The sequence below is a fragment of the Stenella coeruleoalba genome (assembly GCF_951394435.1).
Source record: "Stenella coeruleoalba genome assembly, chromosome: 2".
In the NCBI taxonomy this organism is placed as follows: Eukaryota; Metazoa; Chordata; class Mammalia; order Artiodactyla; family Delphinidae; genus Stenella; species Stenella coeruleoalba.
Genome location: NC_137147.1, coordinates 176,085,082 through 176,099,614, shown reverse-complemented (window position 1 = coordinate 176,099,614; position 14,533 = coordinate 176,085,082). Strand labels below are relative to the sequence as shown.

Here is a 14,533-nt window from a genome sequence, read left to right as displayed (position 1 = left end):
GTAAAAGTTCCTTACACACTCTGGATACAAAATCATTTATCAGATAAGTGTCCTGAAAATATTCTCTCCCAGTTTATGGTTTGACTTGTTATTTTCTTAACAGTGATGTTCAAAGAGCAAACGTTTTTAATGTTGGTGAAATCCAACTTCTAAATATTTTATAGTTTGTGGTCTTTGTGTCCTGTCTAAATCTTTGCTTTATCTGGAGTCACAAGATTTTCTCCTATGTTTTCTTCTACAAGTTTCATAGTTTTACACTTTGGTCTATGATTAGTTTTAAGGTAATTTTTGTATCTGGTGTGAGGTAAGGGCCAAGGTTCATTTTCGCATGTGAATATCCACTTGTTTCTGTGCCATTTGTTCAAAAGACTATTCTTTCCCCATTGAATTACTTGGCACCTTTGTTGAAATATCAGTTGTTCACCTGTGAGAGTCTATTTCTGTGCCTCCTACTGTTTCATGGAGCTACATGTATGCATATACAAGTCCTGAAATGCAGTCTGTATTCTGAGATCTTGGTAAACCCCCTTACCAATTTAGTAGCATTTTGTGTGATGATTTTCTACAAAATTATCATGTCATCTGCGAATAAAGACAGTTTTACTTCTTTCTTTCTAATCTGTACGCTCAAAAGTTTAACCAGCTACAAAGCTACGGGGAACAGTCCCTGCAAGAGATCACTCTCACTTCTGACACAAACTACAGATTTGGGTGGTTCCCATCCACCCACAGGTTCAATAATTCACTTAGAAGGACACACCAAACTCTGAAAGCTGTTATACTCATGGGTACAATTTATCACAGGGAGAAGATACAGATTACAATCAGCCAGGGGCAAAAGTGCATAAATTGGAGTCTGGGGAAGAACCAGACACAGGGCTCCCATTATTCTCTTCTGCAGAGGCGGGATGGATTACTTTCCTAGTACTGATGTGTAACAGTATGCTGCTACCAGGGAAGCTCACTCAAGCCTCAGTGTTCAGTCGTGGGTTTGGTGGGGGGGGGGGGGGGGTTGGCGGGGGTGGAGGGTGCGTTCCATAACATAGGTATGATTGATTGATTGACCACTTAATTGATCTCAGTCTCCAGGATGACTGAGATGATGTGACCAAACACTCCATCCTGAATCACTCTGTTGGTCTTTCTGGTGTGAGCCACTCCCACCCCCAAAAACCAAAGATACTCCTTCCTCTCGAGCATAAAATTTTGAGAGCATAGAGGTTACCTCTCAGAAGCTGAGGGCAAAGGCCAGACCTCTTTGAAGGCAAGGTTAAACTGTTTACTGCCTAGTTTTGCCTTTTATTTCTTTTTCTTTTTCTTTCTTACTGCATAGACTACGACTGCCAGTGCGAGACTGAATAGAAGGGGTAAAAGTAAAAGGTAAAGCCTTGCCTCGTTGATAGACCCCAGCTTGATCTTAAGGAGAAAACATTCAGTCTTTTACCATTAAGTCTGATGTTAGCTGCAGCGTTTTTATAGATGCCTTTATTAAGTTGAGAATGTTCCCTTTTTCCTAGTTTTCTTAACAATTTCTGACACAAATGTGTATTCATTCAGTTTTGTCAAATGTGTTTACTGTGTCTATGAAGAGGATTAAATGATCTCCCCTTTTTGCCCATTGAAGTGGCGACTCGGTTAATTTTTGTTTCTGAATTTTAAACCAAAATTGCATTCTGGGCAAGAAGCACACTTAGTCATGATGATTAGCCTTTTTATATATTGTGGGATTCAATTTCCTAAAATTTTGGTAGTGACTTTTGCATACATGATGGGAAATATTGATCTGTAGTTTTCTTTTCTTACAATTTTGTTCTCATTTTGGTGTCAGGAGGATGCTAGCTCCTTAAAATTAGATGGAAGTATTCACCCATCTTCTCTATTTTCTGGAAGAGTTTGTGTAGAATTAGTATTATTTCTAACTTAAATATATGGTACAATTCACCAGTGAAGTCATCTGAGCCTGCAGTTTTGGGTTTTTTTTTTGGGGGGGGGTGCTTTTTGTTTTTGTAGGAAGGTTTTTAACAATTCCATTGCATTCTTAGATATAAGGCTATTCATATTATCTATTTCTACTTGAATGGGGTTTGGTAGTCTGTCTTTCAAGGAATCATCTTTCAAGATCATCTAAGTTGTTACATGTTTTGGCATAATTTTCTCTCATTTTCCTTTCAACGTCTGTAGGACCTCTAGTGGTTTCCCCTCATCATTCCTGATATTGGCAACTTGTAACTTCTATTCCCTTTAATTTTCCTTAGTCAATCTGGCTAGTGTTCAGTGACCTTTTCAAAGAACCAGTTTTTGTTTCATTGATTTTTCTTTCTTTTTTTTCCTTTTCATTTGTTTGTTTGTTTGACTTTTGTTTTTGTTTTCTATTCCATTGGTTTCTACTTTTGTCATTATTATTTTTTTCCTTCTGTTCATTTTGGGTTGGATTTTCTCTTCTTATTCTAGTTCCTCTATGTAGAATTAGAGACTTTCCTCTTTTCTTACATAAGCATTTAGTGCTATAAATTTCCCTGTAATATTATTTTAGCAGCATAATGTTGGGTTTTCATTATAATAACTCAGCTCAAAATGTTTCCCAGTTTGCTTTGTAATTTCTTCTTTAACTCATGAGCTGACTCATAGGAAGTGACTTGTTTGATTTAGAGATATTTGGAGCTAATCTAGATGTTTCACTTTTGTGCATTTCTAATTTAATTCTGCTGTCCCTCTTGATGAGAAAAACACTATATAAAAAAATCAGAGAAGAAAATACAAGCATTATTTTTTTACCATCTTATTTTGATATCTTTTTAAAATTTACTATCTTATTTTTACTATCTTATTTTGATATCTTTTTAAAATTTACAACTAGTGTATATGAAATTTTGTCTCTTTCTTTAAGCTTAGCTTATCTTTGTTTTGCTTACCAAAAATAAACTGAAACTGTTTCTTAATTCCAAAATAAATTTTAGTCCAAGTCATCTAAGTGCTTAATTTAACTGTATTTATTCTCACATATCCATTTTAAAAGATTAATATTTTTAATTATATTTCTGCCATCACTTATGACACCAGTGTTTCTAAGTAAAAAAAGAAGGAAACTTTCTATTTGTTTTACCAATGATCAAAACAGGTCATTAAAATTGGGTTTCTCATGTAGGTGCAGTTATTTTCATTGCTAGATTAATATCCAACAATTTTCCACAGTTTATTCTCTAAGATAAAGGGTTTTTTTTAACCATTTTGCAAAGTAAAGCTCTTTCCTCCAAGTACTCAGCAAAAATATTTGTTCCAATGTTTAATTCTTCAAAGAGAAAACAGCTAGTGCGTTGAAAACCTTCCATGTTCCGTCTTCAAGAAAATCTAATTCTCTTCTTGGCCAACGGTGTTTATTCCAACATATTTTAGCTAATAATTCTTTTCTAAAATTTACTGTTGTCTTTATAATTTTAAAAATAAACTCAAATGGATTTATTTCTTCGAATGGGGAAAAATAAAGTATTGCAAATTGTCCCATTTGTTTCAAAGCCAGATAATGTCAACACTGTCTTTAAGCAGATTTACACGTCATTTGTTGGTACAAAGGATTAATTTAGCACACACCTGCAGAGAAGTAAACTTGGCTACAAGAGGCAGCACACATAGTATTGAGCTCACAAACAGTAATAAAACTGTGTCCTCGATAAACAACAAGGTCCTACTGCATAGCACACAGAACTATATTCAATATAAACTGTAATGGAAAAGAGTATGAAAAAGTATATATATATATACACACACACACACATATATGTGTAACTGAGTCACTTTGCTGTGCACCAGAAACTAACACAACATTGTAAATCAACTATACTTCAATAAAAAAAATTCTTAACAAAATAAAAATAAAATTGTATCCTTGGCAAAATAATCAGGACTGAGTAGGTTTGTGTTAAGAGAGACTGCAATCATGGATAACCATGATTTACATAGATACTGTCTATAGCAGCTATAGCCAACCTACACATTATTGTTCTATACAATAAATGATAGTCTTTGCTATTTGGGACTAATAGGGATTGGAAATGGGATTATGCAAATAGGGCTCACACCACACAACCAAATCATTAGATTTGAACTCCCTGATAACATATAGACTTTAACTTGTAAAAAACCGAACTCCTTGCTTCCCCTTAAATCCCCTCGTCATGTCCAGTGTTACCACTGAGTAACTCGAGGGTCTCGAGGGTCTCCGTGGAATAACGCTCTGTCTAAGAATGTGAAGACCATTCAGTACGGGTTGTTAGGTTACTACACTGGCTGTACCTCTTAGGCTAATTAGTTCTTCACATTCTCTTTTTTTCTTCCTCACTCGCTATCTTCTTTCTTAATAACTTTGAAGACAATAAACATTTCACTTATATAGTTGGGAATATTTAGGGAGCCATTCTTTGTCTGTGGTTTACCTAGATTTGAAAAGATCTTAGAGGATATATAACTGATTTTTATGAACCATACTTTTTGAATTTTTCCCATGCCCTGTGATAGACTGTGTATTTCTTTATAGATTTCTATTTTATTTTGCTACACAAATGGGCCAGGAAGTTTCTTTAAGTTGTGTTTACTAAAACCACCGCAACCTAATGGCCCCCATAGAGCACTGTAAATTGGAAATAGAGCGAATAGTGCTTAGTAAACCTGAGCCCTCGTCTTCACGTGCAACCAACCCCCTACATTTTTGGTCATCAGTTTTATTTTCATGTATAAAATGAGGAAGTTTGAGCACATTGTCTCCACAGTACCTGCCAAGGTCTAAATTTAGGACTCTCTGGTCCTAGGAAATTTATGACCAGTGCTACAGGATTGATGACCATAGGAATAAACATTTTCAGAGAAAACGGGCTCAGCTTCTATTCTGTATTTTTTTTCTTCTCTATACCAAAATAAATAAAGTTTCCCTAGAGCCTCACAACGGATGTAGAGCATGGAACCAACTCTCTGTGGCTAAACTGAGAGCAAAGTAAAGCTTTGGGTGGTGAGGTTGTCAAGATCCTTTGGGAATGGAAGCCCAAGCTCTCTGGGCATCCCTCTGATGAAATCACCCTGCCATCTTCTCTTCTCCTCACCACGTCCCCTATGACTGATCCAAACGTGGTTTAATCAAATCAAGTCAGAAAGGGGAGCGTGGCATAATCACAAACTGATCTACACGTAGAAAACGGTAAAGCGTCAGTCCAGAAGGCCGTGCTCTGCACTTTTTAATTACTAGTGGTACATGTAGGATGAATGCAAAGGGCTTTACAATTTAGAAACATTTCTGTGGGTTGTCAGTTTAAAAAAATGGACGTCTCCCAACCACCCCAAGGAGAGAATGAAGCCAAATTGACTTTGACCAAAAGTATTTGACATGTTTTCCAATCATTTGTAGTGTACAACCCAGGGTTTTATCAAAATTTTCCAGATGAGGAAATAGAGACACACAGAAATTAAATTATTTGCCCTAGGGTCAGAATTTAACCCAATGCATTTTGCTTTCTGCTTTAGAAAGACATTACCCAAAAGATAACATCTGAAGTTGCTAAAGGCTGTGCTAATTACTGGGTACTCTTAAAAGGGCATTTAAGACTTCGGATTGCCAAGAGATGTTTTCTGCTGAAGTTAGCTGAAGGTCTGAGAATTCTTTTAAAGATACCTTTCACCTAAAAACTGCTAGAAAGCATTGTTTGGGGGGAATTATCCTTCTTAAGATTATATAACAATAACAATTTAGTTTGCAATCAATTTTTAATATGGAATGAGGCCACGTGCTCCCTTTCTAGGTGTAAGTAGCAGGCAAAAATACCTATGTAACAAGTTGATATCCTACTTACATGATTCTACCATGTAACTCTCACATTCTCTCACTCTGTCTCACGCTTTCAGTTATCTATAAAATAACTCTAGAACTTGATCAGGCTTTATTTTGGCTCTGGGCCTGGCCTTGTGAGAGGTATGCCTGCGTTCATGGAAAGCCAGAGAAATCTAAGAAGGAGAAATATACAAGTGGCCACTTTTCCACTCTGAAGTATTTAACTAGAAACGGTATTTCGTCACAACTGGACATTTAACACACCACGCAGAAGTCTAGATTTTTATCCACAAAAATGTCCCATTTCTTGATATGGCATAAAACATGGATTATAGATCCTGTACACACACGCGCGTGCACGCGGACGCACACACACACTTAACACAGGATCTATAGATAGATGTATGTATTTACGTATGTATATGTGAAATTATCCATCTCAGCTCAGGCATGCTCTCTGCTCTGCCCCCTAGTGCCCAAGAGAGGAGATGCTATAAAATAGTCAATCTGAGCTAGAGACCAGTTAATTAAGAGATGTTTCAGACCCTTACCTATTAGTGATTTTGCTGAACAAAACTTTCACTACTTTTTTCCTTGCGGGAAATATCTATTCAAATAAACTGACAGTCACTCTTTGCCGCCGCTGTTAATGTACTCCACACAACTGAAGCGTTCTTTACATGTGCCAACACCAGCCATTGACGTCACATTCCATGTTTCAGGGTATCCCACCCTCCGCAGATCGTTCTGCCCATTCGTAACTGGGAACCGGAAGAGAAGCCCCGCAAGGAGGAGGGAGTTGGACCATTGGTGGAACATATTTATGAGGTAGCCGTTGTCTCTGTTGAAATTGCGTTCAGGGTTTGTCCTTACGCTCTTTAGTAATAATAAAAGACACCAATCTGAGGTCGGAGCTGTTTATATCCTGCCTAGATTTGTCCTCATTTGCTCTCATATTGCAGTGGGTGCTGGGAGTGTCCTGTTAAGTAACCACTCTACCGTCACTTGCTTTTTAGTGGCGAGAGCCATTATACAGTGAGAAACATTTTATCTTGCTCCTGTTCATTTTTAAATGCTCTTTATTTCCTCTCTTTTAATGTTTGGACAGCCTACTTCTAAAAATGACTAGCTCCCTAGACTTTCACTTCTTCCTACATTTTCAGCTATTTTTAAAACCCACCCACCTCTTCAACGAAAGGGTCACCAACCAGAAGTTACCAGACAGAGAAAACTGTATGGATTATTCACAATTGTACCCCCCAAAATGCATACATAATGTGGGCGGATGGTAGATAGGTAAGAATAATTTTACTGTTCGTTCGACTAACCCCAATCAGACATGTACCTTATTCTGAGATTTAAAATAGTCCACTGATTTTTCAGAAGCAAACCACGAGCTCCTGATAAAGCCCTGATGATCTGATCCCACTTCAAGTGTTAAACTGTTTATAGGGAAGAGCTTTGTGAACACATTATATGAAACATTTAAATTTTTTTATAGTTAGAAACCAAGATATAGTAAAGGGTTAGTTTAATAGTTGTTCTTTTTTTTTCTTTAAATAAAGTAAATGCTATCAGTGGAGAACAGTTTTTCCTGTTCATCTTCAAGGGGCCAGGAATGGAAATCTGGTGAAAATGATGTTACAAGCCATTTTCTGTTTGAGGTTCCTTCTTGGTCAATGCTCCCTATCCCTTTCTTGTGTCATGCATGCCGCTGACCCAATAATTCTGTGACTTTCATCTCAAGCTACAAGGGACATGAATAGCATTCTCTAAGGATAACAATAAAGCCATTTCAAAACTGATGAGCTGTTTACATATATGGGGAAGAAGCATCAGCTCCTGTGCAGTGTCAACATGAAAGCCTGCCATCTGCCCAACCTGTGGTCCAGAATCAGAAGCCCTGTCCAAAGCTGGATCAAAGCTTTGGCTTAAGCTCTCTTGATAACAAAAGGATAACACAGTCCCCAAGGCCATTCAGATTAAGAACCTAGCTGGAAGAAAAATTATTGTCAAATAATTTATTAAACCTTGTGTGCACTAGTTTCTCCTTAAGAATGGTGAAATTTTAAAGTCTGAAAACATTCAAACTCAATCATTCTCAGGGCAGCCCTGTTTCTAATCTGAGCAAAATGGATCATAAAATTTTAGGGTAATAACCAGTAGTGCCAAAAGTAATCGTTGAACATTTCTTACAGGCTAATCTCTTGTCTCAAAATATACTTTTATCACAGGATGCCATGTTGCTTTGATAATGTGAATTAAACACGCCACCTAATAAGCAAAACCAATAATAAATTGTTTTCTGGATCATTACAGCTGTCAGAACTGTGAAAAAAAAAAGACAAAAGGTCCCAGCTAACTTCGAAGTGAATTTTTGAAAACCACAGTAAATTTAAATCCACTTAATGTTTTGTGTCCTGCAAGTATAGGATTCTTGTGTTCGAAATGTTCATCTCCTTATGCACTGTGGCCTTTCTTTCCTTGAGATTTGTTGATTAAAACAGAAGGGGCTCAGCTTTGAAATGCACACTTGAAGTGAACTGTGGTGAGCCCGGACCATCTCTGGTATTTGATGGATAGCCATTTTTCCAGAGGGTGAGAGAAAGTGCATCGCATATGGTTGCAATTGACAAATCAGTAGTCAGGAAAGGGGCCGATTTCGATGTAAAGAAAGAATAACCAAGTTTAGAAAGCAGATAATTAAAATGGCATTCCCAGCACTGTGATTAGATTAATGCAAATGTAAGGTAAACTGCACAATTATCAGACATGGTGAATCTGGTCTTTGCAAAGGAACTCTACCCTTAGAGCTTCACAGATTGAATCGTCTTCTCTCAGCATCAGCTCATCTTTTGCTTTCAGAACTCCTCTTGCTTATAGAGACTCTGTCTTCCTGTTTTCATGGTCAAAGTCCATATTTTGGCTTTGACTTAAAGCCAAAATAAAGGCTTCTTTAGAAGAGGTCCAGAGTCTATGGAGTTTGATTTCATCTTGCTGCCTTGTGCTAACCATTCCATGATGTGCTCCTTGCTTGTAGCTGCACAATATTGGACCAAGCACCATCAGTGATACCCTCCTGGAGGTGGGCTGGCCCTTCTCTGCCCGGGACGAATTTCTCCTCTACATTTTTCATATTCAAACTCTGGGACCTCTGCGATGTCAAACAAATCCTGATATCAACCCACAGGATATAAAGGTAAGAAGCCTTGTCTAACCAGCAGCTTGGCTCTATTTTTCATGGTAAGGAGAAAATACAAACAGTGGCTTACTAAAAATAAAAAGCAAAGTAATTATGTTACTTCAGTGATAACTGATCAGATCTTTGCTTTTACTGTTATAGGTAAAATACCAGATCTAACTTAAAATATCACTCCCAGAAAACTTCAGTTTCTCCTGGTTTTATTGCTCATGGTAATCTGTCATTCATTTAGCCTCTTTCGATATTACCTCTTACATATGGTTTGACTAGCAGCATGACTAAAGCCAAATCAGAAATAGACCCCATGTCATGTTTTGGAGAATTTGTACAAAATGCTATTTATAAAGTCTTTTTTGGTATATTGCCAAAAAACATAAGGGTCTTTGCCAAAATGGGCTTTTCCAGATGTTGCCAATAGCAAGTAGTGAGATGCGATAATTTGCCAAAGGCCATCTTAATGCCCTGAGAACCCCCTAGGCACCTAGGTCAGGGCTTCTCAAACTCTAAGCACATCCGAATCACCTGGAGGTCTCTGTAAGACACAGGGTCTGGAGGGGGTCTGAGGTTCTGCCTCTCTGCAGACCCCCAACCCCATCACCATCTGCTGGTCTGTGAGTCACACTTGCACTACCCAGGACCTCAAGCATCCACAGAGCTGATTCTGTCCAGATTAAAACCCAAATCTGGCTTTGGGTTCCTTCTGGGAAGGAAAGAAATTAATGAGTGTAAGCCCTTGAAAATGTCACATTTGAATGGAAAAAAAAAAAATCCCTTGTTAATGAGATGTCCTCAAAAGAGAACTTCATTAACACTCTCTAGTACTGGCAGGGACACGATGAGCAGAGGGCGGGCTTTGGGAAATACTAATTCAATCATCCGGAACGCAGGTCCGCCTCTGTTCTCAACCAGTGGCACTGGGGCACTGACATTATGAAAGGATTTCTTCTTCAACCCAACATGCCTTTTATTCAAAGAGAGGAAGATTGAAAGGAGGTCCAGTATTCACGGATTTGTGGGGCAACAAGCCTCATTCTTCATGGGGAACTAATAAATAAGGCCACTTGTATTCCACAAAATTATTTAAAATACTTCCTCCTTGGCATCCTTCCCCCGCCCCACCCCATTTCCTCTCTCTTTGTTCTTCACTGAGATAATTTTAACATCTTCAAGGACAGTAGCTTATTAGAAAATAGTATCTTTAAATGTTAATAGATAACATCTAAGTAATGAAAACGTTCACATCTCTTGTTCTGCAGTTACCTGAGACCCTATTTCAGTCCTGAGATTCTTGGAGCACATGATTATGCAGAAGGTTTCTAACTCTCTTTGAGTTTAATGCTTAGTGTGTATCTGACACTATTTCTATATATTTGTATATATTATGTAACTTGGTGCAGCGTGTTGGTGGTGAGTTATTTTTTTCTTTGTTGCAATTTAACAAACGTTTACACTGGCTGTAATGGTAGCAATAGATAACTAGCCTTAAACATTGGCAGATTCGTGCAAACTGGGTGGGAGTATGTCCCCATTACCTGCATTCCCTGCTAGCCAGTTATTTCTTAAAGTATAGACTTTGATTAAAAATCTTTCTGAGGCTAGTACTTTTTAAAATGCAACTCAGTTATGCTTATTTTATAAAACTCCATCTGTAGAAACTGAATATAAGATTTGATTACAATAGAAAGTAAGAGCATGCTAAAATAACTAAGTATAACAAGTTGTGAATTCTTAAAATTCTGAATTCATGGAAAACTTGAAAGATTACTACTTTCAGGTTCTCAAAGTACTTTTACCTGTATTTAACAAGTATGACCCAAAGAGTCTAAATGAGCTTTTATCAATAAATAGATTTTAAAACTTGATAATCAATTTTTATATGAGTAGCTATAAACAGTTGAGAGTACTTGGAAATTACTTTCCTCTTAAGATATTAAATAGTTTCTTGGTGAAGTCACTATTAATTTACTTGGCAATTTCTTTCTTTCTGGATAATGCAAAGCTAAACAGTCTATTCTTTGTCTTAAATATGAATTGGAAATTAGCAAATTATTTATTATATCTTGTTGTTGTCAAAAGAATAGGCCAGGTAAACTTTTAAATCTCATATCGATTTCAGATTCTTGCATCAAAGCTAATTGCCAGGGTTTTTTTTTTAATTGGAGTATAGATAGTTTTATTTTAAACTATCTAATTTTTATAGAAACTTAGTTCTTTAACTGGGGAGCAGAGAGGGGGTGGATATGGTATAAGGAAAAAGGAGACAGAAATGTATTCGCATAGGCAGAATCAAACCACAGAGATATATTTGCACAGGCAGGATCAAACCACAGAAATATATTCGCATAGGCAGGGTCAAACCACAGAAATATATTCGCAGAGGTAGGGTCAAACCACAGAAATATATTCGCATAGGCAGGGTCAAACCACAGACATATATTCGTATAGGCAGGATCAAACCACAGAAATACATTCACATAGGCAGAATCAAACCACAGTATTAAATCTTACCTATGGGTGGACGAATGTACAATTCCTTACTATGTGGTTCTACAATTTCTTTATGAGTAGAGGGATAGGTGGTGAGTGTCTCTAAAACCTCTGCATCTACCAGTCTTTTCTGAGGATGCTCCAGTCTCCACTGGATCAGCCACCAAAATGTCCCAACCATGGACCTATCAGAGGAGGAACCACCACCTCAACTTCCTGAAATTTCTTCCAGAGGATTTCCAGAGTTCCCCACCATGTTTTCCTCTTCAGCCATTCAGTTGATTTCCTTTCACAAAAAATCCCTTCCTCTTGTGTTCACAAACAATTTTTTAGTCCGCTTCTCCCATGTATATTTTCACTTTTATCCACTTACCACAGAAAATAGCTCTCTCCTTCACTGACTCTTTCCAACTCTCACAAGTTCTCAGGAGATTGGCTTATGAATTGGAAACCATCGGATTTCCTCTGAAACATTTTCTAGGCCACCCACTTTAAGGAACCAATGCCCCCAACTCTAAAACCTTTGAAATTCCCCAGATATCCTCCGCAGAATCTCCACAAGGCTTCACTCTAATTAAGTCTATCAGCATTTAATGTAATGTACTTAACACAACCATTTTTTTCCTATTTTTAAAAATTACTCACATAGCAACTGCCCTGGCTTTATTTTTTATTGCAAATACTTAGTTGTATGCATCAAAGCCATACTGTGGATAAAGTAGATTTTCTTGTGGGCTGGCCCGAGAACTGAATCACCATTTAAAACATCATTTCTAAAGACGAAGGTATTCTGAGTGCCAAACATTCAAGGCTGAAAACCTTCTGAAATACAACCCACCTATAAATTAAGTATGCCTTCCAAATGCACTCTCCTCACTTCAGCCTCCAAGTGCAAGTAGGCCTGACCGGGTTCAGCTCTAACAGGAAGTGTACTGTTTGGTTATCCCATGAGTTACCCGAATGTCCACAAGGTTTGAAGAGGAGACACTGACCACGTTGGAAAGCCACCACCATGTCCGTGTTCTCCTAAGACCTGTGACTGTCTTAGGAGAAAGTGGGCACAAGATCTCACCCACATCCCACTCATTTGTTACCCAAGTACAGAGCATCGACAACTAAATTAGGGTTGCGGGCAGGGAGGACACATTCAGAAGGGCATGAGGTTTTTACCTGTAAGTGCTTGCCTCATGTTAGCCTGCGTGGGGACCCACTCAGCCTGCTTTCTGACACTGTTCAAACGTCTGAGCGTGGGGGTAGAAAGAAGCCCGGGGAGATGATGGGCTTCAGGAAAAGCTTGACTGAGGTGCACAGACACTTGCGGAGTGCAGCTCAAGCAAGCATGAGGGGTGGCACTTGGGAGTGTCACTGTCACCCCGGCTTTCACTCCCAACTCCAATGAAAAGGCTGTGATCTCTGGTTTTCTGTTCCTCCCATGATAGTTCCACTTCATTTCTCTGTCTTCTACAAGCCTGGGGGCAGAAGCAGGTGGCCGTGAAGTTTCTACTTCCAGACTCCATGGTCTAGGGCAGGGACAGAGGGTTTGGAGGCGGCCATTTCCTCACATCCTACCATCTGAAATATTCTGAAACCTTCAACTGTCTGCAGCATTCCAACCAATCCATTAAATCTAATTCGTTCCAGATCCTTCTTGGAATAAAATTTTAGAATTGGGTAAAGTATTTCTCAACTATTCTAAAGGCAGTAAAATAATGATTTCAAACTACCAATTTTCTTATTTTGGTGGACTCTATCCTAGGGTTGGGAGAGTCCTTCAAACAGGCTACAATCTCTCAATAAGATGAAGTTGAAAAAGTAAACACGATTAAGGAAGCAAATTTGCATAGAGAGTAAAGAATTTTTTTAATTGGCAAGATTTTGTCAGGAACGGCCAAGTACGAGATGCTGGGACACAGAGCTACGGATCGTAAGACTGTGCCCAGAGAGCAAAACAAACAAGGTGGTCAAATCCAACCTGCGTTAAGATCACAGTAGAATGTTCTGGGGCTGAGTTCAAGAAGGGAGAATCCTGAGGTAAAAATGATCTCACGGGGACTGGACTAGGACAACTGATAGCAAGAGAGAAAGCCAAGGTAGAAAGAACTGTCTTTGGAGCCGCGGAAAGCAGGAAGTTACCACTGAGAACTGATCTCTCGAACAAGATTGCTCCCACAGGAAGTCCAAATTACAACCAGAGAGTGCAGACATGGAAAGCAGAAACACAGAAACTGTTCATCAGGGATTACAGCCCTGCAAATTGCTTTTTTAAATCAGACAGTGGCTTGGCAAACTTGCACAGTTTTGTCTTATCCTTAAGAGAATTTTCTTCCTTCATAACTGCCTCCATGTGCTACTGCTTCTTGTTAATTCAGAGTGCAGGACACTTGGTACTTCGTAGGTCAGCAGCTCCCAGCCCAACTCTCTCTCTCTCTGTCTCTCTTTCCCTCTCTCTCCCTCACCCTTCCCTCCTCCTCCCTCTCTCCCCTCCTTCTCTCCCCCCTTCCCTCCCCCCTCCCCTCCCTCTCTCCCCTCCCTCTCTCCCCTCCCTCTCTCCCCCTCTCTCTCCCCTCCCTCTCTCCCCCGCCCTTCCCTCCCCCTCTCTCTCTCCCCTCCCTCTCTCCTCTCTCCTCTCTCTCTCCTTTCTCTCCTGCTCTCTCTGATAGAGGAATTTCATTCACCTGTTACTTATAACACCACCTGTAGTAGTGTTACTTATCACATGGCCAATTTTCAGCCACCAAAGACATACTTTCTGAGGTCTATTTCTCTTTGCCTTACCTTCTCTTTAAGATGGTCTTCAAGTTCTCATGTATATTTCAGAAGGTAAAAACACATGTCCAACAACTAAGCTTCAAAATCACCAAAGAAGTGAACTGATTCTTTCAGTTATGCTTTGCATGAACTGTTCAGGAGGTTAAAAAACAGCTGTGGTTTTTTTCTCTCCCAACAAATCCTGAACATTTATGTCTTAAAGAAAATGACATGGTGGACCGACCCCTTGGACTTGTCTGTTTCGATTTAATTACAGGCAAAGT

General features: G+C 38.8%; 2 protein-coding genes across 11 annotated transcripts in view; one reads left to right on the top strand and one right to left on the bottom strand.

Moving 5' to 3' along the window:
• LOC307180909 (uncharacterized protein) overlaps nt 1-14,533 on the bottom strand; it is a 310,399-nt gene that overhangs the window by 136,837 nt on the left and 159,029 nt on the right. The window lies entirely within an intron of this gene.
• ITGA8 (integrin subunit alpha 8) overlaps nt 1-14,533 on the top strand; it is a 181,591-nt gene that overhangs the window by 125,449 nt on the left and 41,609 nt on the right. For both annotated transcript variants that reach the window (XM_079911467.1, XM_079911466.1), the window contains 2 exons: nt 6,535-6,640; nt 8,853-9,011. In XM_079911467.1, the coding sequence (XP_079767593.1) occupies nt 6,535-6,640; nt 8,853-9,011 (265 nt within the window). The remainder of the gene's footprint in view (nt 1-6,534; nt 6,641-8,852; nt 9,012-14,533) is intronic.